This window comes from Schistocerca gregaria, chromosome 1 (genome assembly GCF_023897955.1).
Source record: "Schistocerca gregaria isolate iqSchGreg1 chromosome 1, iqSchGreg1.2, whole genome shotgun sequence".
Taxonomy (NCBI): domain Eukaryota; kingdom Metazoa; phylum Arthropoda; class Insecta; order Orthoptera; family Acrididae; genus Schistocerca; species Schistocerca gregaria.
Genome location: NC_064920.1, coordinates 500,401,904 through 500,428,150, shown reverse-complemented (window position 1 = coordinate 500,428,150; position 26,247 = coordinate 500,401,904). Strand labels below are relative to the sequence as shown.

The window sequence follows — 26,247 nt, the reverse complement described above, 5'->3', positions numbered from 1 at the left end:
CGAAATTGTATAGTGCCCCCAGAAATAGTTAATGCTCGCTTTCGCGTTTTCTCAGCTTATTTGTAAATTCAAATTCTTACCCTAACAGAACTTGGTCACGAAAATAATACTGAATGCGCTCCTAACGACCTAACCTTCCTGCTCTCAACATACGCAAAAGTTCTCAACCCTCCTATATCCCAGAACAACCGATTAATCATTCTTATTCCTTCTTATCGAATTTACAGGCCTAATTTCCTAAGGACCTGTTATCGAAGTACCATCCTGCTTTTCTTTATGAAGCTTCCTGTGCTTACTTTTACAGAGATCGCTAAATTAGCCCCACAGCCCCCTCACTTTATGTATACAAACACACACACACACACACACACACACACACACACACACACACACACGGTCATCCTCTCTACTCATCGCAAAATATAAGCAATACTAACTTCACAATCCCTACACAATGTAAGCCACAGTAGCTTTACCATACCGACTATATGCCCCAATGCTCTCCATTCCTAAGGAAGCGCTGTGAACCTGCTCTTTCTTTCTACACACGTGACTCTCAGCGGTAATCAGCCCTTCTACATCAATGGACAGAAGTGCCTCTCAGAATTGTTCCACAATTTCGGCGATCGCTTCCCCTCAACACAAATGCATTATATTCTCTTCTTCCTTGCCTTCTCGCTTTTTTTTTTTCTAGAAACATCTCCACACTCATAGAGTACAAGAACACACCAAAATTTTTCGAAGTACAGCATCCTGTAAACCACTGTGTAACTAGTAACAAACAGACCAAAAAATGATATTCGCACTCTCGAATACCGAAGTCGTTGATGTCATTATACTTACAGTTAAATGTTATGATCGTGGTCTCAATTGACTGGCATTCGACAATGAGCTAAGTATCCGAAATACACTCTCTTGATCCCTGTTACTCTAGAAATATCTCTACCGTCCTTACGTCTCCCTCTCTACTCATCACGTAACATAAAAAATATTAACTTTACAATGCCATATATACAGACGCTACACAATGTATACCACATTAACTTTACAATACAGTATATCTCTACAGCATGCGAAAAAAATTTCCTGTTCCTACAGCGTCTATATACCCAAATGCTCTCCAATCTTAGGAAAGCACCGTCAACCTGCTCTTTCTCTCTACAGACCGGACGCTCAGAGCTAATCTTCCCTCTTACATCAACGGACCTAAGTCACCCTCATAACTCTTTTTACAAATTCAGTATCATCCCACCCTCAGCACAAACGCCTTACTCTCCTTACTCTCTCTCCTTCCTTGTCTGTTCGCTTTTCTACAAACAATCTCAGACTCATAGACTGCAAGAACACATGTACTTTCCCCATAATATTAAACGATATTAGCTATACTTCTCAATATCATGCACTAGGCTACACCCTATCGATCACTAGTTCATCATAATACCCAAGATATAGACTTCAAATTAATTCTCTAAAAACGCCGAACTTCATCTATGTGCAGCATGCTGTAAACCACTGAATAACTAGAAACAAACATACGCGAAATGATATTTCCACTCTCAAATACCAGTCAGTCATGTAACATATTCGAGATCTTGGCTTTAGTTTACACGTCATCTAAGGTTTGTCCCAGGTCTAGAGAACAGACAAGCGTGTATCCAACACACCACAATCGATCGTCACTCAACTAAATAAAGGAAGCAAATGTGCAGAAGTAGTCAACCGAACAATCTACATCCCATCGAATAACACTCCAACCCAAATCAATCATCTTCTCAAATTCTGACTTGATCACCAAAGCTGCCAACACACACTATTACTTCGCTATTCGGTCGTTTAGAGTATATCAAAGTTAACTCTTACAGATATATACACTCCAACAGTTCTCTGCATTAGGACAGCTGCTCCAGTTATTTATTATTATTAATTATCATTTATGATCATTTACTATTATTTATTATAATTTATTACTTATTATTATTTATATCATGCGCGTGTGTTTGCCATGGGGTCTGGAGTCCAACTGGGTTAAGTACACATCGCCACCAGCAGAGGGCCTCATTCAAGATGTATAATTTTGGTAGGGAGTTTGAATTTTGGCGGAAGATCATACAATTCGTTTACCTAACAAAAATTGCTCAAAGTTCAACTGTGTTTAGCTCCTATCACAAGCACCAGAGCGCTCTGTCATCACGTCAGATGATTACGCAATTACCATTATTCAAGATGGCTGCACCCAGTGCAAAACGTGTCACCTTTCCCGAACCTGCATGCTACAGTAAAATTCCAACTTCGCTTTAGCCACACCCTACACATCGTTCAGCTGATCCCATTTCCAGATCTTTGTACATCTGATATCTACAATTTAACTCCGCGAAAGACATATCCATTACCTTCTGCAGCCTGATTACAAACAGAACGACTTCATTTACTGCAACAGGACCTTGTCTTGACCATTCTCCGGAAATGCGAGCGCCGTCGGCGGCATTTCAAAGCCACATATCTGTCTAAATAGCCGTCCACTCAGTCCCAGGACCAGAATGCCGAAGTGGGTTCTCTCTATACCTGCTCTCCAGCTGTTGTCTAACCACGTACACTGCACAAATGGATTCCTGAATAGCGCAGCTCTCTATCCTCTCCTGCATCTCCAATTCGACATGTAAACACTGTCTCTCCCCCAGCCAGCGAACCCGTCATTCACGCTGCGCTGACAATTTCCACTCACAAATCTTAAACACTCTCATATATAAAAGCCTATTCACTCCTGCCAAAACTCACTTAAAAAAAGAAGTTCTCCTTTCCTAAGCATATATTAGTATGCGTTTAGAACGAATAGACAAACATAATTCCAAGCACAAGTCATACATATGATTAAAAAGATCTCAATTTAGGTTATCCGACATTTATTTACACTCCTGGAAATGGAAAAAAGAACACATTAACACCGGTGTGTCAGACCCACCGCTCCGGACACTGCGAGAGGGCTGTACAAGCAATGATCACACGCACGGCACAGCGGACACACCAGGAACCGCGGTGTTGGCCGTCGAATGGCGCTAGCTGCGCAGCATTTGTGCACCGCCGCCGTCAGTGTCAGCCAGTTTGCCGTGGCATACGGAGCTCCATCGCAGTCTTTAACACTGGTAGCATGCCGCTACAGCGTGGACGTGAACCGTATGTGCAGTTGACGGACTTTGAGCGAGGGCGTATAGTGGGCATGTGGGAGGCCGGGTGGACGTACCGCCGAATTGCTCAACACGTGGGGCGTCAGATCTCCACAGTACATCGATGTTGTCGCCAGTGGTCGGCGGAAGGTGCACGTGCCCGTCGACCTGGGACCGGACCGCAGCGACACAAGGATGCACTCCAAGACCGTAGGATCCTTCGCAGTGCCGTAGGGGACCGCACCGCCACTTCCCAGAAAATTAGGGACACTGTTGCTCCGGGGGTATCGGCGAGGACCATTCGCAACCGTCTGCATGAAGCTGGGCTACGGTCCCGCACACCGTTAGGCCGTCTTCCGCTCACGCTCCAACATCGTGCAGCCCGCCTCCAGTGGTGTCGCGACAGGCGTGAATGGAGGGACGAATGGAGACGTGTCGTCTTCAGCGATGAGAGTCGCTTCTGTCTTGGTGCCAATGATGGTCGTATGCGTGTTTGGCGCCGTGCAGGTGAGCGCCACAATCAGGGCTGCATACGACCGAGGCACACAGGGCCAACACCCGGCATCATGATGTGGGGAGCGATCTCCTACACTGGCCGTACACCTCTGGTGATCGTCGAGGGGACACTGAATAGTGCACGGTACATCCAAACCGTCATCGAACCCATAGTTCTACCATTCCTAGACCGGCAAGGGAACTTGGTGTTCCAACAGGACAATGCACGTCCGCATGTATCCCGTGCCACCCAACGTGCTCTAGAAGGTGTAAGTCAACTACCCTGGCCAGCAAGATCTCCGGATCTGTCCCCCATTGAGCATGTTTGGGACTGGATGAAGCGTCGTCTCACGCGGTCTGCACGTCCAGCACGAACGCTGGTCCAACTGAGGCGCCAGGTGGAAATGGCATGGCAAGCCGTTCCACAGGACTACATCCAGCATCTCTAGGATCGTCTCCATGGGAGATTAGCAGCCTGCATTGCTGCGAAAGGTGGATATACACTGTACTAGTGCCGACATTATGCATGCTCTGTTGCCTGTGTCTATGTGCCTGTGGTTCTGTCAGTGTGATCATGTGATGTATCTGACCCCAGGAATGTGTCAATAAAGTTTCCCCTTCCTGGGACAATGAATTCACGGTGTTCTTATTTCAATTTCCAGGAGTGTACATGTCCTAATAATACAGTGGTAAATGAGTCGCGTCATCCACTCGCTCAGTCCTTCAACACACACTTTCACTGAACTTGTTCTACTTATATACCACCCACCCTGTTATAATAATTTTGTTCAAGCATTTGCGCCCCCACATATAACACAGCTCAACAGAACATAATAATTCCTTTTTCCACAGATAGTGGTAATCGGTGAACAATTAAACGTACTAAATTGCGTATACATGTAGTTAAATAAGCAAATACTTTTACCTACATACACACCCCTCTCACTGAGGATAGGTCATTTAATATTATATACTTAAACACAGACCAATTATAACAATAACTGACTCGCACCTTGTCCTTGTAACAAAGATAAAATTCATTTTCCTATATGGTAAAAAATACCCATTTTACATCAATGCTCCCTCAGTCGACCCAAGTCGCCCTCAGAACAGTTCAGCTAATTCAAGAGCCTTTTCCCGTTGGCAGAAACTCGTCAGTCTTTCAGATCAGAGCCTGCTCCCCTTTTATACATACATCTCCAGACTCACGTATTAGAAGACCAAAAATATTTTTAATATAATTTTATAAATTCACCTTGTAATCGTCGATACTAAGCACAGGCCCAGTACTTTAGCGCGCCGTAGACCTCTTACTAGCTAGAATTATTGCCCTGCACAGACATTAACACAGACTGATGCACAGCCTCTCACAGGAAACAATTCCTTACACCTTTTAAATCATATTCTTACAGTCGATAGCATAACATTGAATGGTTTTAAATAAAAGGCAGCCACAACACAAGGAAATTAGAATAGCCTGGTGGCTTTGTGGCAACTTTACAAACTACCCCCCCCCCCCGAAAGTGATTGACAGCGTCTACATTTAAACTCATATGTCGCAATGACCCAATAGTTGATAACTCTGCCTTCCATCCCTAGTGATTGTTCATTTTGTGCACAAGTATGGGATCGCCGTTTTCGGTGCTAGCAACCCCAGACGTTGCGGTTCATCAACTAAAATTTGTTCCCCAACTCATACAAGCATTGTCACTCAATCATTATGTGGTACCCAATGCATGGATGGTATTTATAAGACACCACGGATCTACTGTAATATTATCCATCACAACTGGTATCATGAAAAATTTTACAGGAAGTCTGACACTGGCCAATCATGTGACAGCATGTTTTCCTAATTACAGTATCATAGCTAAACCATACCTCGTATCATCGCGAGCATTGATAGATGACTGCTCAGTACGTCCATTCACACTTAATTCTCGAACACGTAAAAACGATCGAATTAAACCAGAAAACGCTGTATATATTTCTGAGACCTTGCGCATAGTACTCGATCAATCTCTCTGTGTATGGCGGTCACAGAGCAATCTCACCCTCCTTCGTTAAAAGTCCATCCTCACCTCGGTATTGACCAGCCTATCCCGCAACATCACTACCCAATTAATCCTCAACCGAGCAGATGAATATGGCTATGCTTCACCTCTCTTGACTGAATAGAGCTTTCCTAGTCCTAACCCCTCCAAGTGTACCACATTTCTCAAGATGTAACCAAGTCTTGGAGCTTAGCACACCATATCGATCTATAGTAACAGATCTCAAAGTGCCTTAATTTAATAGCATACAGTTAAGAAGAACAAGAACGGAGTGATATTTATACACAACGTAGCTCGACACATTTTTATGTAAATCATCCAATGTATTATATGTAAAGTACTTTAGCTCCATACGACCAGAACACAGGTATATCACGTGACTAAAGTTTCCAGATAGAACACTGGAAAAAAATCGACCTTCAGCAACTTGTATTTCTCTAGAATAAATGAGTCAACGGTTAAATCGTACCTAGTTATAGCTCTGTCTCAATCGATCATCCCGTACACTCTCTGTTATCCTTTAACTCAGAGGAGACTAAGTTTAGACGTGAATGATTCACTGTCCTGAGTGTATCACTGCTACCTCAGTAGACATACACTATAATATGAATTCAACGTCAAAAAATTGACTACCTCCCTTATTCTACTCGCTTCGATGTCATCGTTTTCCTACATTCCTCTTTTTGCAGCATACTTGACTCCATGTACAAATTGCTCCCTGCGAACCAGAAGATAAGCAAGTATGTCCTCATTTTCACCGCATTTTGATGTATATTAGGTTAGTTTATACCTGTGCGCTAATCAGTTTTCGCATTTCTTTCGATTTTATGTCACATCCATCCATGCAATCGCGACATAACCTATCGTTCTGTGTTCTAAAATTGCCTGTTAATGTCACCCAGGCGTATCCAGTCACCTCCACATTCGGAGAGCGCTTGCTTTGTTTTCTGTATGTCTGTGTACATGCACGCCTCGCGGAAGGCTCCCAGGACCAGCTGTACACTCAAGTTAATGTTCGAATGTGGACCCACCGCGAGTTATATCGGGAGCGGTGTTCAGATGCGGATCCACAATACTCTGCGCTCGAGGAGGTGTTTGACAGGTGGATCCACCTCGCACAAGGTAGGAAGCTACATTCGAATGCAGATGCACAGTATAGAATACCCGAGTTAGCATTCGAGTGTGGATCTGCTGCGTATGATATATGCGGAGCTGTGTCCGGGGGCAGATCCACCCCACTAAGCATCTGCGATAGGGTTCGTGGGTGGACCAAGCACACATTACGTCCGGACAATTATTCTATGCTCGAAGTATGGTCCACCAGCTGATGGGACTGGGTCCTAGGAGCTGCCCGCGAGGTGTGCATGTGCACAGACATACAGAAAACAGAGCAAGCTCTCTCCGAATGTGGAGGTGACTAGATACACCCGGGTTGCATTTACAGGCAATTTTAGAACACAGAACGATAGGTGATGTCGCGGTCGCATGGATGGATGTGACATAAAATCGAAAGAAATGCGAAAACTGATTGGCACATAGGTATAAAATAACCTAATATACATTGAAATGCGGTGAAAATGAGGACATACTTGCTTATCTTCTGGTTCACAGGGAACAATTTGTACATGGAGTCAAGTATGCTGCAAAAAGAGGAATGTAGGAAAACGATGACATCGAAGCATGTGGAATAAGAAAGGTAGTAAAGTTTTTCTCGTTAAGTTCGTATTATAGTGTTTGTCTATTCTAGAAATTGTCTATTTATTTTTCTACATTAGCTACTATTTTTTTGCTGCTTTCGTCTTGATCGTGAAGTATAGTTCCGCCTATCTCTTTGATCTTTTTGTTTTGCTGGTAAATGGTCTCATTTTATACTCGGATTGCAAGTGTAACTTGCTCTTGAAATTGATTAAATGGCTCTATGTGCTGACTGAGGCGTTAATTAAGACATGTTTCTTGTTGTTCAAAACATTCATTAATTTGTTGTTCTATACTGTGTGTCAGTTCCTCTTGTTTTTGTATCTGTTGGGTCATCATGTCACTAATTTCATTGAAACGTCGTCTTGTTTCTGTTGTGACTTTTTACTGCCAACCATGATTTGTTGAAACATTATCATAATGGCATTATTCGATAACTGACCATCAGTGTTTAAAGTATTTTGCATAAACTGTTCAATAGCGTCCGAATTTGACATGTCTGTTGAAGTTTGGGTATTGTCATTTTGATTGGATTCTAAAGGTAAATGATCAGAATGCAAATTTTGTACATGGGAAGTATGTGTATCAGTGGCTTCTGCATTTGTGAAATGTGCCATCTGATTAATTGCGAGATCAGTAGGTACAGCAAAATTCAAGTTAGTTTGAGTGTTTGGCAGTGTAGATGCATTTTCATTGTGTGTTGTGTGATGTACTATCATCAATGCAATATTGTCAGAATTGGTATTCATTGCAACAGAGTTATTTGGCAAATGAGTATTTTTGGTATTGTTCATAACTGAGCTACACATAGAACAATTAATCGTTTTATGTGGATGATGCACATATACAATCAAAGAACGAACAAACAGACAAGAAATAATGAGTAATTTGTCATTGAACTGTTAGGGATAATTGGCAGAGATTAGTAAATGTGCAGTGCAAAATTGCCAACTACACTTACTAAATAACGAAGAATAGAGTGTATGCCTGACTATATTATTTCAAAATATTCCAAAAAGAAATTCGATCTGCACAAAGTTGTCACCACGTGAAACATGTACATCTGAAATAAGTGAAACATGTATGTATGAAATATGATTGACATTATGTAACTGACAGCAGTCTGAAACACAACTGTTAGAATGGGAATGGCATGTGAATGTGTATTTTATCTCGTCTCTTTTGCGCTTTGCTCTGTACTGAACTTTTCTGACTGTGAGAACGTACTTTTAATTTAGCTGTGAGAATGTAAACTGCCAATAACGTTAAACCAAGTCAAAAGTGCATGAATTTACATAACACAAAAACTGAATCTGATGCAACACTATTCATTTGAAATTGGTTCTGGTAATAAAACAAAACTTGATCAGTTGGAAGTAATGGTCTCTGTGCTTAATGAAAGCTATCCCTGAAATAATAAAATTTCTTATGTTTATCTGCACATCTGCACATTGGTAATGCTCTTCACACTGCTCTTGGTTAGTATTTTAAATTGTTTAGTTAAGAAACAGCTATTGTGTGATGCTGTTGTTTAGCATACATTTTGATTAAATTGAATGTGACAGAGACTATGACTTATTGAGAAAAATGACATAGATCTGAGAACTAGTATTGACTTGAACTAAGTAACAATATGGCACTAACTTCAAAACTTATATTTTGACTATTTGAAAATTAATAATGCTCACAATTAACACACTCAATAAACTGATTATACATTAACAATTAGTTTTACAAAATCACTGGATGTGTGTGCTATGCACTGTCACAATCATCACTTATGAATATGCACATTGCAGTAGTAACAAAACAACTTTCTTTACCTTAAGTAATTCCAACTTGTGTTGAGAATTATTTTACAGTTAGTAAACATCATAGTATGTTGCAAATAGAACAATCATTACCGCCTGTAGCCAGTAAGTATATATCCAGCTCATATCAGATACAATACGTATTTACATTTGACAGTCCTCCATACATCTCTCGATCTGAAGTTACTCTAACACATTACCTTGAATCAGTGATTGCCACTGACCAGGTACGCTACTACACAAACGATACCACATTTGACCATCTCTGGTTCAATATAATATTTTCTACAAAACGTGAATTAATTTACTCTCTGTATTTACCGTTCGAAATTTAAAAGACATCAAAAGCCTCAAAATTGCCGAAGTTTTACAGAAGATCGTAATTTAGTGCGAACTTCAATGTGGTATGCTTTTAATATTTTCCGCAATGAAACTCTACCTCGAAATCTGGCCATATGCAAAGTACACAAATGTCAAGAGGCAATCGGTACCTTCACTGCACAATAATAATGGTGATGTTACTCGTGACTGTTCAACTAAAGCAGAGTTACCAAACACAGATTTCTGAAACTCCTCCATGAAAGAAGATGAAGTAGATATTTCAGATTTGGAATTAAGAACAGTCGCCAACATGAGTAACTTAGAAGTAGCTTAAATCACTTAATAAAGGCAAAGCCATCCATACAGATTATATACCAGTCAGATTCCACTCAGGGTAACCTGATACTGCAGCTTCATACTTAAGAATCATATAAACAGCTCGCACATAAAGTGATCCATACCCAAAGACTGTAAAGTTGCACAAGTCACACAAATACCCAAGACTGAACATAGGAGTAATCCGCTGAGTTAAAGACTCATATCACTAACCTCAAATTGGATTTTGGAACATATACCATGTTTGAATGTTATGAATTACCTCGACGGAAAGGATTTATTGACAAATGTCCAATGTGGATTCAGAAAATATCGTTCTTGTGAAACGTATATAGCTCTTTATACTCATGGAGTAATGACTGCTATCCAGAGGCGATGTCAAAATGTTTCCATATTTTTATGCTTCCAGAAGGCTTTTGACACAGTTCCTCACAAGTGATTTCTAATCAAATAGTGTGCCTATGGAGTATCGTCTCAGTTGGGTGACTGGATTCATGATTTCCATCAGAAAGGTCACAGTCGCAATAACTATCGGAAAAATCTTGGACTAAAATAGAGGTAATGTCTCGTGTTGCTAAGGAAAAGTTTTATAAGCCCTCTGCTGTTCCTAACGTACATATCGATTTAGCAGACAATCGACTTAGGAGACAATATGAACAGCACTCTTAGATTGTCTGCAGATGATGCTGTCATTTACCTTCTTGTAAAATCGTCAGATGATAAAAAATTACTGAAAATTGATTAACACAAGAGATACATATAGTACGGAAAGTGATAACTGACTCTAAATACTGAAAATTGTGAAGTCGTCCACATGAATACTAAAAGGAATGAGCTAAATTTCGTTTACATGGTAAAACACACTAATCTAAAGGCTGTAAATGCAGCTACATACTTAGGGATTACAATACGAATAATTTAAACTAGAAAAATCACATAGAGGAAAGAAAACCAAAGACCGTGATTTTTTGACAGGACACTCAGAAAATGCAACATATCTACTAAAGAGACCACTTTCGAACTGCCACGCTTGCCGACCTGAAGCGACCACCTACCAACGATCCTCTGATCACATGGCATGTCCAAAACACTTTGCTCATCACTCGCACATTGAAGTGTAATCCCGTTAACCAAATTATCACTATTACCAACACAATTAAACTCAAAAGAACCAGACAGTAATTCACGAATGAATACATCATCATCATTTGGCAAATTGTCCCTCACAAGCTTGCAAACAGTACATGCTTCTACATCCATGATAATACTTCACCTCAGCAACAATACTATTCTTTCCTTTCAGCTTAGCCATACACAACTTTAACAGATTTTGACCATTAACAAAGCATACAGTAATATAAGAACGACCAGGGTGAGAACAGACATCAATACATCCATTATTTGCCAAATACACAAGACCAATATCCACAAATGCACTACTCATATATGTAACACAATGCAAGAAACTTTCTTTTCCTTAAATGCCATTAATGGTATTGACACCACTCATGATTCTGAAGACATGCATGAAAGTCGTTTCCCTCCAAAAATAAATTGACAATCTCCTGCTGATCAGGTTCAACTCAAACCCAGAGATCAATAACTATTTCACTTGCACCATGAGAGATGCGACTACCGTAAAGGAGTCTACTCAGTGTTAATATATTGCATTCAAGGTCACCATTCATACTCATAAAACGAGCACATAACATAAGTGAGTCTGAGTCTGTTGCTGTATGGTTTAATGGTGATGGTGTTTGTAAATATATTAGTTTCTGGCGATGTTACATTTTATTATCGCAATGAAAATAAAGTACATTTCCTTATCTCTCATGAAATCTTTTTTTTTTAACTTCTATTAATCACACTGCCCTCTTCACAGCTATTGCTGTGGAGAGAGGGACCTGCACCAGATGGAGGCCATCAAAAAGTTCTAAGAAAGACAGCTCTTTTTGTATATTATCATAAAATAGGGGAGAGACTGCCACAGCTATGATTTGTGAATTGAGGTGGCAATCATTTAAACAAAAACTTTTTTGTTGTGGCAGAATCTTCTCGTGATATTTGAATTATCAAATTTCTGCTCATAGTATATTTTGTTGGCACCCAGCTAATAAAGTACAAGAATTCAAAGCTTGCACGGAAAGATTTAAGCGTTCATTTTTTCTGTGCACTGTTTAAGACTGGAATGTTAGAGGAATAGCTTGAAGGTGGTTCGATGAACTCTCTGACAGACACTTAACCTTGAATTGTAGAGTAATCATGTACATGCAGATGCGTAACTTGCACTCTATTTAAGAAAATGCACGTATTTCATGCACCTCAATGTTTCTTGCAAATTTATTTAGTAGTAAAGAAGTAATAAATTAAAACCTCATGTCTGAAGCATTAAGTTCTAGTGCATGAACAGCGAAAATGTAGTAAACGATAACCGTTTTTCCTTTCATCATTTTGTGTAGCTGTCAGTGAGAAAAATTTCGATACAGTTTGATATTATGTGCAAAGTTTGTTGTAAGTGGCAAAGTGTTCTCATTCTCAAATACTGGAAGAATATGGTCTGAATATTTGTGCACCATCACTCACACTACCTCAAGACCAATTCGCCATGTCTAACAATAATATCTGTCTTAGTGTGTCAAACATCTCTTTTCGAATAGATTATGATAGCATTTTAAATTTTTAAATTTGCTCAATAAACACACAAAAAATTGAATACCAAATTTTTGATGGGCATGGCAGCCTTGGGATAGGCAACCAGCAACTTATGTTGGCTTCTTGGCTAGTCTCTTAGTAAGGTAGATATATACCAGAAGTCTTGTCTCTGGCTGACAGCTAAAGGCTGATCCACTATAGACGTCAATGGACCATCATGTCACGTCGACATCACTCAGGGTGTATCCACAACAGATGCCATGTCATGCCATGCCACTTCGCTTACACCCAGTACTGAACTGCGGAAATAAGGTTAAGAGACACCATCTGTGATACAGTGGCGAGATGTTCCTAGTTATTGTGTATAACATCTACAAACTCATGGAGAATAAAGTTGTTTCAAACCAGGCAATTAATCTGAAAAGTGTCTAGTCATATGCTGCTGCAGCTACAGGTATATAAGTAAGCCGTCTGAAATGCACTGTGAGTGAGGATGTTATGACTGACCAGCAATCTTGGGCACTTATAACGCCAAATTAGTAACGTTCTACGAGAAGATGAAAACTGAAATGGTTGATATCGGTGTCGTTCGACAAATGGAACATGATTTTCACGAAATGAATTGTAAATGAACAACAAAAAATTTCATCCAGCTTTAAAGAAAAAGGTGAATTTTTTGGGCAGCAGCTAGGAACTATGAAAGATTATCATTGATTTAATGCGGAAATTACTAACTGAAAGAATTTCCGAAATTACAGTATTTACTGCATATACAGAATTACAGGAATAGTGGGAGGCCTATTATATACACAGATGAGATTTCCATACTTTCATTGCATACCACTCATAGCTCTTGGAGTGGCAACGGAAACGACCAGTTTCCAAGAGAAACTTAACTATCATTGTATATGCTAGTGACGATAATGCGTTCAAACCAAAAACATTATTAATTTTTAAGTCTGGGATTAACTGTTCTGCTTATCAGAATGATATGAACTCTCAAACTTTGCAGGAATGGTTCAGAAGCAAATTAATCCCTTGCTCTCTACCAGACTCGATATTATACACTGATAGTTCTGGATAACATCAAACTTAATCCATCTCCAGCCTCTTCTTCTCAGAAAGAGGATTCAGATTTTGAAACTGATATCCTGCATTCCAAACATGGACATGCAGTGAATAGATTAACTCCTTACCATCCATATTTAAACGCAATTGAACTTGTATGGACTATAGTAAAAGAAATTTCACGGAACAAGAGTGTGACATTCACTCTAGATGATACAATTAATTTGTGGCAGAAAAGTTTCAGACAATAGGAAAGATGAGTGGGCTTTGTGTTGCAGTCACGTGCCTATACCCAAAGAGTAGTGTCTTCTACTTGAACAAACTCTTGACTGACGACAGAGCAATTCGTCACCAATGAGAAGAGTAGCAATGACCACAGAAACAGCAACAGCAAAAAAACTGATGTGGAAGGCAGTGACACAGCAGACAACAGTAGCAGCGACACTGACATGAGAAGTACTGAGCCAATGCAGACCTACATTACAGGTACATGTGATTTGACAGTATGATATTTTTTAGATGGATAGTAGCAGAGGCATGCATTTTCCCTTCAGCGAGCAGCTCCTTGTTTTCTGATGCCACATTCCTCTGATGCACAGTTCTCCCTATATTTCTTAAGCTAATCAGAATTGAGGAACTAATAATGATAAGTTTATTAATCTCCAAAGCAAGCTTCATAACGTATGTTCTTGATCAATTTTGTGTGATAAAGTGCTGATAAAAGAAACGACATTGCAAATTATCGGCATTTATTTACTAGTGAAAAAATTTATGTACATTCAAACACATTGAAATAGAGCCTGTTTATCCTACCCATTACTGGTTTTTTCCCTCACATAAACTAATAACATTATAAACAACTATATTTTTGTCCTTCAACAAGGCCGATTTTTTCACTTAAAAGTTATTTGGTGAAAATTACCTCATCAACTTATGGTCTTATTTGTACACAGTGTATGTGTCAGCTCCATTCTGTTATTTTAAAACTGACTTCGTTTATGGAAGAACACTCAATGGAAATAAAAATGTCATGACATTTGCAATTTGCCACAAAACCAAAGCATAATAATAAAGTAAAGTAAGAAGGGCCATACATATGCACCAACCAACTGACTATCAAACTGGACATTTGTTTTGACTGACATGCCAACTACTCAGCAAAAAGTTATTCATTGCTACTGCATGCAGAAGTAAGTGCTGTTCTAATACACACGACAAGAGCGAGGTGGAACACGTCTTCATTTTTTAACGAATCCGTAATGGTATCGTGCAGCACATATATAGAATAAACGTCTATCCACATTCTAAATTTCTGATTTTATGTGTCATTTCCGTTACTCATCGGAAATAAAATCTAAAAACCGAAATCTCGACATTCAATGGTCGTTAATCCATATAGTATAATTTCTTCTTTTTTGTAAAAAGTGTTAGGAAAATCAAGTGTATATCGAAGCCTCCTGCTATGAAGAGTGAAGTGTGAGATCGTTCTAATGGTTGTTAAATGCTTCATTTCTTATATATCTGTTGTTGCATTTATTAGCTGATGCTCGCCACCACCATTTTTGGTCTTTCTTTTTCGAATCTGAAATGAGTTTGTTAATCTTACAGGGGCATCTCTCATGCTAAATGCGTGAATAAATTAATAAAGTTTAGAGGAAAATCTTATATTTTATCTATTTTGCTTTACCATGATGTTCTTCTTGAGACAACTATAAATTGCGTTGTAGATTTCAGGAGTCATTTTAATTAATAATTGTGGGGGTACAACCGTGCTGAATTTGAGTTCCTCGTAACTCCTGCCATTGGCTAGAAACCGTACCTAACAGCCTCTCCTCGCAGCTTACAGCCACTCTCATGAATATATTCTTGTTCGTTAAGAATTGTTTGAAATGCATGTTTCATCCATTCTTAGATAATTACGAAAATCATTGGCTCCCAGCGCCTAAAGTAACAGAGCAGGAGAGAAGTACTTTCCTTGCGTCAGTCCCTTCTTTGCCCACCACTCTGTCTGGTCTTTTTTCGTATTGTTATCTCCAAAACAGCCAAGATGGACTCCAATTTTTGTTTCTGTGTAAAACCAAAGAGGATCTCGTAAAACGCAAACTCAATGTACTTAAAATAAACAAATCACAACAACAGCGCTTCGCTGTAAACGCTGAGTGGAGTCAATTGGTACGTGCGTAGGCTGCCATGGAATTGTTCGGTCCGTCTGTCGGCCAATAAATTGGTGCGTGTGTAAGGATCTTGAGAAGCCACAAAAGAAGAAAGCACACTACTATAAAACGAATGGCAGAAATGGGTTAACTTGCGATGTTAGCAGACGACTACAGCGTCAAAATTTTCTACCTGAGGAACCTTGACGTGACGTGACGGTCCGTTGAGGGCCTCTGGGAAAGCCACCATCTGAAATGCATAGTGGAATGTTTCGACGTGACGGCTAGTATAAATTGGCCTTCAGTGGTGGAGGGCATGGAATATGAATCAATACATATTGTATGTTATAACTCCGATGTACTTTGTGGTAACGAGGAGGACAAATGTATTGATGACGAAGAAAGCGTACTATGGAGAGAGTCGCTTGAAGTACTCGTTTCAGTTTTTTTCTGGTATAAAAATTTGTTTCCCATGGAAAATAATGGACGGTAGAAAACAATGCACAGACTTTTTCCGTAGTTAGGGCTGCAGACTGAGCTGCTTTTATAGATATCGTCTGCTCGTTCCTCGCGAGAACACAATTCCAAATTATATCGCAACTGAATTCGGAATATCTGCGGAGTATGAACTGTGACAGAGTGAAAGGTCGACAAAATGTGGTGTATATAGATGTGGAACATTTAACATTGGTAGCAAATCAATGTTGCCTGAAAATACGTCATGAAATTATTTTAATGACAATCTGTTCCACGAAGTAAATACAGATAAGGAGCTTTTTTTAACTTGCTGGACGCCCACGTTTAAAGGTCCTTTAAGGTACAGAACTTCTAACAAATTTTATTGCGAGAAGAGATTTACCTCGTTAGATAAAAAACTGAACACATTAGACAATAAAATGTATAGCGACTTGCAGTGTTAAATATCGTTATTTGCAACTAACTAAAAATGACTACAATATAAGTGTTCTCCAGCTGAGAAACCGCAAACGTCGATAAATATTTGCCGGCTTCATATATTGTGTGGCTAGAAGTCAACTAGTATGTTAGCTGTATTAACTGCATGTGGTTGTCACAGACGGATTGTGAACAGGATTAGCTCAAATGATTAAAAGGCCGTTTATATCTTTTTCGATAGTAAAAAAAGGATAGAATTGTACATTTCTGACTGATATAGGTTGTGAAAGCGATTTATTTCTCACTTCGAGAACACATTTCCATTAAAATAAAAATAGTTCTGTAATAAATGTAAGTAAAAACTTGTTCAGAAACAATGACGTTCATTAACACTCACCTTTAGTCCACAGGCGTCGAGATAAGAACTGCCAGCTTATCAAATTAAATACATCTTTGCCTGACATCCAGAAGTTTTGACTTGATGTTTTCGTGTTTATCTTGTTGATTGCTTAATAGAAAAAAAGTTTCGCCATAGCGAAGAAAAATGGCAAGTGTATTACATTATTTCTTTAAGCAAATGTGGGGTTTGCTTTCGTATAGTGGCAATGTGAATTAACAGCATTAAATGTCCCTCACACACTCCAGATCCTTGATTAGGGGCAGGCTGTGTTTTCAAATGTTATCGATTTACTGGATCTTATGAATTTATGATGTAGGCTACAGTTACTTTTACCACTTAATTTTCATTTTTCTTTGAAGCTATTGTAATTTGAGCCCCAAGCAACTTAGGCATTTGGTTTCCTCAAAAGAGTAGAAATATGCCATCCAATCTGCACATTACCTCGTTACCTGTTTGTGGCAGTTAGATGTTGTCATGTAGTAAACAAAATTTATGTTGAAAGAATATATAATATTTTCTGACATTTGTATTAATAAGTACATACAACAATTACAAATGGAAAAAGTGTTGAATGATATGCAGCCCAATGCAAAGACAATGCTGGCTCTCAGTATAAACATGTGTAATATGACATACATAAGTAAGCAGAAAGATAACTAAACTCCAACAATAGCTGCTCAATCTTAGTCATAAACAACCAAAATTAAAACTGTTTTACATTTGTGTATGCCGTAGTGTAACACTGTTATGCACTTGCCAGATATTGTTGATACAAAGTCACGGTATCAGGATCCATTCTGGATGATTAAAATTAATTATGAATTATGAGGCCAAGTTTTAAGATTATATATTGTGTTGACTGTGTCAAATTTAGTAAGTCAAATATATAGGCTTTACAGTCTTGAGCGACATGTGCTGCATTGACCATTTTCTTGTAGTCGTCAAGGTAATTCCACGCCTGAAATTCCTGGGAATAAACATTCAAAATGTAACTGGTTTGTGGACAAGGTCATTTAGTAGAGATATATTCCACTTTTTAGTATTGTTTCTGTCTGGATTAACAGAGCAATTGTGAGACTAATGATGGGTTCATTTTCACAGTTGTTAAATTCCCAGTGTGAGTTACATAAATACGCATACATTTCTGAAAACTGACCTATAAATTTCTGAAAATTGACTGTCCCTGGGAATTCAAGAAAAAAATTGCAATTTGCATCATTCCTATGTTGTAATCATTATGACAGTAAACTGAGGAAAATTCTAGCCCATAGAGTGATGTATAAGCAGTTTTTGCTAAGCTCCCCACGGAAGTGAGCTGGAAAGGCAATGCTGGTATTTTTACACCATGTGCACTGCACTAAACAATATGACTTGTATTGTACAAGTGTAATGTAGATGTAAATATTGATCTGGGGAGGACAGTTTTACTAGCTTATAAATATGTTAGGTTTCTTCAAATGCTATCGAGTGATAACAAAAATAATACGTCATCAACACATTCCATTGACTGGCCAGTGGAGACATCTCAGATCATGAGGCCATCTGAACAGAATGTCATATGTTTTCCTGCCTGCAGTGTCACATATGCTGAATGCCCTGGTCTGAAATGCAGCAGCCTTCTCCTCAGACATAACACTTCACTTACTTTGCAATTAAACCAAATAACTGCAGGAATTTAATTATGGTCAACTTATTGTGGCACACAGCATCCTACTCATGAATTTCATTGTCATATCCATAACTAACAAAATATAAAATTAAACCTCAAGCTGTAAACAACAAACGTTGTTGTTGTCTTCAGTCCTGAGACTGGTTTGATGCAGCTCTCCATGCTACTCTATCCTGTGCAAGCTTCATCATCTCCCAGTACCTACTGCTACCTACATCCTTCTGAATCTGTTTAGCATATTCATCACTTGGTCTCCCTGTACGATTTTTACCCTCCACGCTGCCCTCCAATACTAAATTGGTTATCCCTTGATGCCTCAGAACCTGTCCTACCAACCTATCCCTTCTTCTAGTTAAGTTGTGCCACAAACTTCTCTTCTCGCCAATCCTATTCAATACCTCCTCATTAGTCATATGATCTACCCATCTAATCTTCAGCATACTTCTGTAGCACCACATTTCGAGAGCTACTATTCTGTTCTTGTCCAAACTAGTAATCGTCCATGTTTCCCTTCCATACATGGCTACGCTCCATACAAATACTTTCAGAAACAACTTCCTGACACTTAAATCAATACTATTCTGAACCAGAAAATGCCCATAGCTGAAAGTGTCAAAATAGCTCATTAACAAACTGCCTCAAACTTGGCCAATATTATTCTCAAAAGTAGCACTCACAGAGTCCAGTGAAATACTGACATCACCCACAAACAAATTAGAAACGTAAACATCCCACAATAGAGCGTGCCATTGAAATGCCATCAAATCCTCTGCAAAAACAATCTGTTTCAAATATGCCACACCTCCATAACGTCACACCATGCAACGCAGTTGTGTTATGAGTAAAAGCAGGTAGGTGGTACCACAAACTTTGGTTGACCCAAAATAAGTTAGTATTTGATAACTGCCACGTACCATTTCAGCATTATTCCAGTGGTTGTCAAGAATCTTTAGGTGTAGTCTAAAAATAATGGAACTGGCTGCCAATACCTGAAGAATGTGTTGTATCCTGTTGAAGCTTTCAGTTAATGGATTAGACATGTGCTGGCTGGAGTAGCCGAGTGGTTCTAGGCGCTACAGTCTGGAACTGCGCGACCGCTACAGTCACAGATTCAAATCCTGCCTCGGGCATAGATGTGTGTGATGTCTTTAGGTTAGTTAGGTGTAAGTAGTTCTAAGTTATAGGGGACTGATGACCTCAGAAGTTAAGTACCTTAGTGCTCAGAGCCATTTGAACCATTTGATTACACATGTACAAACATTACTCGACTATTACCAACAAACTGATGTTCTCACTGGCATTGGTGGACAGTTGGTGCATGACAGAGATATGATTTGTGTTGGAACTTGATTCCCATGCTGTAAAAAGTCAATTAAAAAGTAATTTCAATCAATCTGTTAACTTACCAGTGTCAATGTGCACTCAAGACAAGTTTGCACATCTTGAACTACTTTTGGTGCCTTTGGTCAAGTTATTTGTTAACCTGTATAATGACAAACGATTCCTTTTAAATATAAAATATGCCTGCTCTTTTCAGAGTAGTGCATTAACATAGTGGAAAATTAACACAGCTTTATTTTTTTTTTCATTTTTAGATGCAGTTCATGTTGCTATTTAGCCGCCAAGGAAAGCTGAGACTGCAGAAATGGTATGTTGCTCACCCTGACAAAGTAAAGAAGAAGATCACACGAGAGTTAATAACCACAATTTTGGCAAGAAAACCAAAAATGAGCAGCTTTCTTGAATGGAAGGATGTAAAAGTTGTGTACAAAAGGTAAAATGACAATAAGTATTTCCTAGTATGCAGAAGTTGTGCATAAGCTTTTGTTGTTGAGTGAAGAAGATATTTAATGATCTGTAATTTAGATTTTCCGTTTATGAACTTAATTGTCTGTCTACATGCTGCACATTCATGTTTTATAAACTACCCTTTATTCCCTTTGTTGTTTATTTATTGTGTTTTGTATAGATTAGAGGAGTCTCCCCACATCACTATAGTTATTATTTTCGTACTGAAAGTACCAAGCACTGATATGACTGTCTATTATCCCTTCATGGAAGAAGGGAAATACTAAGGGCACTAATGATACACATATAGAACAGCAGGTTACCATATTACAGCTTACATACAATAAGGTTAATGCTATGTACGCACTACAAAGGTGATCGGGTTACTCAGAGTGCAACTTTGTGCACCTTACGTGGCAGAAAGAAGAGACACAGGAAATACAAACAGGAGTGCATAAAGCATATACAATGTGATAAACAGTGAGAATATGGTGGGACACCAATGACAGTGAACCCTCCTCTGCCCTTTCAGCCTCCTTCCCTTCTCCTTCTTGGAGATCAATTGAAGAGGTTGGCAGAAAAATGTGCTAACCCACAAAAACTTACTTTCAGCTGTTGTAGACAATAAGCCTAGTTAAATTCAAAGAAAAGAGCACAAATAAAATGATACAAATCACCTTGTATACAAGACAGTTTTTTTTCTAGTGGTACACTTGATAGCACAAAAATAGGCCACCTTTCAGAAGTCAGAGTCTGGCCATCTGCACAGACTGGCAATGCCGTAGGATGTGGAAGTGTCTTAATAAAAAAAGTAGCACAATCTTTTTTTTTTTTTTTAAGCTGTTCGGTTGAGCCGTAAGATTAACAACAAAGTTCATTGTTGTTTGATTACATTAATTCTGAAGATAGTTGCATAAAAAATATCAATATCTGCTATGCAACTGGAAAGACTCACTACACAGGTCCTATAAATCACACTTAAGTAATCAGTTCATTGCAGTCCTGCTTTCACTGATCTGAAATATAATGATCATTAGTTATTTGAATTAAAAGACACAGCATTCTGATTCACATATATACTATAATCTGGCTAACAATGACCACTGTTAAAATAAGATAGTGGTAAATTCTTCATTTGTGTGGCCGAGGGTATTTTCGTTCTTAATTGAAACAACCAAAAAACATGCAGTTTTTGTAGTTGCAACGACAGAACAAAAATGTGCTTTACTAAGGTAGTGGAAGTTTGGCATCACAAATCAGCACCATATGGGTAGTTTACACAAATTCGAGAACTGTCTGCTCATCTCTGCTGTCATATTACACCTTGATAATTCCTTTATAAATGTTATGGTAGCCTAGAGGTGTCATTCGTATGAAACTATCAGGGACTAAATTAATAATATTTTGTGACAACTGGGGTGCTGTGTAGAAAATTAGTACCATACTTTGTGTGGTGAAGCTATAAATATTTTGGATTCTCTCTGTCTTAAAAGAATTGCAAGTTGAAAAGCTGTTAAACATAAGTGTCTTTCACGTTTATGCTCTTCACAGCCGGATATGATTGCCATCTTCAGGTGAAATCGCTGAGCACACAATCACACCGGGACGGAATGAACATCAGAAACAGTGGCTTCTTTATACCCCGGGTCCAGGCACTGCACCTGCACGAGAAGTGAAAGAGCTGCCCCCTGTGGAGCAAAGAATTGCAGCGCCACTGGTGGTAGAAACTGGCAGAAGTGATAAATCGCAAATTAAGATGTAGTGGGTCAAAAAGCAGACTGTTGTTGTTTTATATCAGATAAAATAGGGTTCCATATCTTGCTTAAAGGAAAACCTTTATCTCTATTAATACTGTAATTAGTTGATTGTATTTTGATGGATTCCTTGAGCATACAATCCCAGTAATGAGGAGGCGGGACAGTAATTTGTGTCTCTTTTAAACGACATGTTATGCCCCTCATTGAATCAATGTTCGGTGACTGCAGATTTTTCAGGCTGGAGTAAACATACGTGATGCTGATATTCCACACATCAGTCATGAACATTGCAAATAGTCTGTCCAATATAAGCCTTTCCTCAGTGTCAGAGAATTTTATAACCTCCAGGCTTCCTCAATCCCAAATCACCTTTGACAGATACAAACAAAGTTCTAGTCTTGGCCAAAGGCAAAAGGACACTTTATACCATATTTCCTGAGAATTATACTGAGCGAGGTGGCGCAATGGCTAGCACACTGGACTCGCATTCGGGAGGACGACGGCTCAAGCCCACATCCGGCCATACTGATTTAAGTTTTCCGTAATTTCCCTAAATCACTCCAGGCAAATGCCAGGATGGTTCCTTTGAAAGGACACGGCCGGCTTCCTTCCCCGTCCTTCCCTAATCTGATGAGACCAATGACCTCGCTGTCTGGTCTCCTGCCCCAAACAATCCAATCCTGAGAATTATAGAAATTTTTGAGAAATACTTCCAGCAAAAGGTAGAAAAGTGACTGATTTACTAGAATCTGGTGCTGGTTTACATGATGGTCCAGACTGAAAAGCGTGATTAATTTGATGATCGGTATATGTGTTGAGCTTGAAGACAGTCCTAAGATGATCCAGTTTGTGTCAAATTTTTGGTATCAGAAATGGCATGAGCTCATTTGACGAATGTACGTAAGACTCCTATGCGCTGACGTGGTGGATGACAGCTTGTAGAATGAAGATAGCAGTCCGTGTTTGTGGGTTTATAGTGTACGCCATGTCCCAAGGTAACATTTTCTTTTTTGTGTACTAGAACACCCAAAAAAGGTAATTTGAGATCTCTTTCAATTTACATCGAAAATTTGATAAGTGAATGAAGACAGCTAAAAACTGATTAAGAGCTTCCATTCCAAGTGGCCCACTGAAAATATCAATGTAAAAACATGTAAGTTGAACAGAAGTAGTCCTGAGTGCGATATCTTCAAAATCTTCCTTAAAAAGATTGGCTACAATAGGGGAAACAGGACTCCCTATAGCCACACCATCAGTTTGTTCAAAAAATACGTCATTAAATAAAAAAAAAATGTTGATATCAACACATGGTGACACAGCTCAGTAGTTTTGTCATCCAAAAATTGACCAATTAACAACAAAGACTCAAGCAAAGGTAGCTGGGCAGAAAGAGAAACCACATCAAAACTAACTAAAAGTTCGGATGTTCCAATGTATAAACACTTCAACCATTGAATAAAATCAGTCGAGTTGGATAAATGATTTTCACATTTCCCAGTGTAAGGGCTGAGGAAGGAAGCAAGATATTTAGCTAAATTATAAATGGGAGTGTCCAAATTACTAACAATAGGACAAAGAGGAGTTCCAGGTTTATGCACCTTCGGTAAACCATACAGCCTGCTTGGTACTGCTGCCCCTGGATGAAATTTTTTTGATGGTGTCCTTTCGCAGGGAGGTCTTCTTAATAAGTGAAATGGTCTTCCATCTTATCTGGTCTGTAGGATCGCTCCGAAATTTATGGTAAGCAGAATCATCCAATAAACAGGCCATTTTAGCCAAACAAACTTCACGAGACATAAGAACAGTGGCACTACCTTTATCAGCAGGAAGAACTAAAATATCCTTAACTTCCCTCAATGACCGAATGGCCATCTTTTTCACTGGAAAAATACTGTCATTCTGGCATCTCAATAAAAATACAAGTGAACTCAGAAACTTTCCTGTCTTCTTGCAAAATTTATCAAACTTCATAGCAAGAATTACCATCTCCTCCACATAGAGGTTTCTGATGCGAATCCATAGATTTTCCTGGCATCTTACATTTTTATGTTCTTCACGTGTATTCCTGCCTGTTCTCGCAAGAGGCGACTAAAAGGAGTCTCACACGTGTTGGCCTTTATGTGATGGTCCCCTGTAGGGTTTGACCTCCATTCTTCAAAACTTTTTCCAAAGAGCGAGCCAGTTGAGTAAGGGTGCCTTACATGGTGCATCATGTCCATCGTGCCTTGAGATCTGTAGCCCACTTTCTCGTCGTCGCATTGCAGTCTGGCTCATTCTCCATCTCTGGGGCGAGGGCACCTTCCTGGGTCCAGTTTCCACCATGCACTATGCAGTGTCGCTTTCTGTGCCGACGATGACTATGGACGTTTTTGTGCTGATATCCAGCACGGTAGGCAGTCCGTTCTGGTGGGACCTCCACGTACCTTGTTGGTTGTAGCCCCCTGACAACACAGAGATTGCTATGCAGATGCCTGCAGTGTTAACTCCCCACGTATGCCAAGGAGTAGATGCCTGTCACCCTGTGGCATTGGGACTCCTGGGAATGGCCACCCTGCCAGGTGGCCTTTGTTGCAGCTGGGTGGCGCCTGTGGGAAGGCCCCCTTGTTGGAGTGCGTGGCATTAGGGCAGATGATGCATGATGAAGCGTACCACGTCTCCACTTGTTGGTGATCAAACACCAGCAGTCTCTAAGCATTCTAAGTCTTAGTACAGTGCAAGGAAGTGCGACTCTAAATCATTCCCCTCCCTGGTCACATCATGGGAGGAACGCCAGGCTAAGAATGGCAGCGAACCTTTTTCACCCAGGTACCTTGTATGTACGAGAACTGAGGGGGACTCCTTCATTTCAGTGAAGCCACAGTTTTTTGTGGACCATTTAGAGGACAAGTTTGGGGAGGTGGAGGGCGCAAAATATGGTCCGGGTCAGTCTTGATAAAAACAGCATCCTCTGCCCAATCACGGGCATTACTCGCTTCTGACAAGCTGGGGGATGTATCCGTTACCATCATGCCCCATAAGAGCTTAAATATGGTCCAGGGACCTTCTTTTGCATTCGGCCGACGAGCTGTGCACCAACTTAGAGCGATGATGCGTTCATTTTGTCTGGTGCGTCCATCAGGGTCAGAGGGATAATCAGTTTGCCACCGGTGCCTTCATCTAGGTCTTTGAGAGTGACACATTGCCCGAGAAGGTGCCAAAGGTGAGTGCTATATCGTTAGTATATCCCACTAAAAGCAGCAAATCTTATGGAGCACAGCGAAGCACATGTACAAGAGACAGCTAACAATGAATTCTCCTTCTGTCTTTGCACAGAATGTTTCGCACACTGTGTTCTCTGACCCATGTCTTTCTTAGAAATGTGAGTAGGAAGCAAAACTTAGTCCTTTTAAAGGTTTCCATTCTGATTGCCTTTCAGCACACTACTTTATCATTAAGATTACCTACAATTTGAGGTAACTGGGGTTTTTCCGACAGCCAGTTGGCATCTCTGAGTGTCACACAAGGTATTTGTCAGGTGTGGTGCTTGTTACAGCCTTCTGAGGATTGGCAATAAGTGCTATAGCATCTCATGCATACTGTGGCATTGACAGACTAATGTTCACAAGGAAAAAAAAAAGATTTGTCAACTGTGAGCTCATGATGGTCTGTACTTATAAGTTAGTAGTAGGTGGAAACTCTTTGATTTGGCTACCTGCACAATGTCAAGCTAGTATGCACTGCACAGCATAGGTCAGCAGACATGGGGCATGCAGACATGCATTATAGCATCCCTTGTGGATAAGGTCTCTGTCCTCTCACATGCAATTCATTTTGTGGTTTCTTGCAGGATTATGGTCCTTTACATTGTCTTCTGCTTTTATCTTGTACATCAACTTCTTCTGTGCTGCTAAGTAGTTAGTAGCATTTTGAGATGAGAAAATACATTTGAGAAGGATGCATATTTACTTCTTTTAAGACTATACAACTTGACTGTGCCATGCTTTTAGTATTAAT

General features: G+C 39.6%; 1 protein-coding gene across 4 annotated transcripts in view; it reads left to right on the top strand.

Annotated features, from left to right (window-relative positions):
* The first annotated feature begins 15,973 nt into the window (after window positions 1–15,973).
* Window positions 15,974–26,247, top strand: part of LOC126354011 (AP-1 complex subunit sigma-2) — a 63,299-nt gene continuing 53,025 nt past the window's right edge. The window contains exons 1-2 of one of the 4 annotated variants that reach the window (XM_050003347.1): window positions 15,974–16,563; window positions 20,305–20,483. In XM_050003347.1, the coding sequence (XP_049859304.1) occupies window positions 20,305–20,483 (179 nt within the window). In that variant the 5' untranslated portion in view covers window positions 15,974–16,563. Of the gene's footprint in view, window positions 16,564–17,070; window positions 17,188–20,304; window positions 20,484–26,247 lie in introns of those variants that run through there. The other 3 variants (XM_050003355.1, XM_050003328.1, XM_050003338.1) reach the window with 3 other exon arrangements.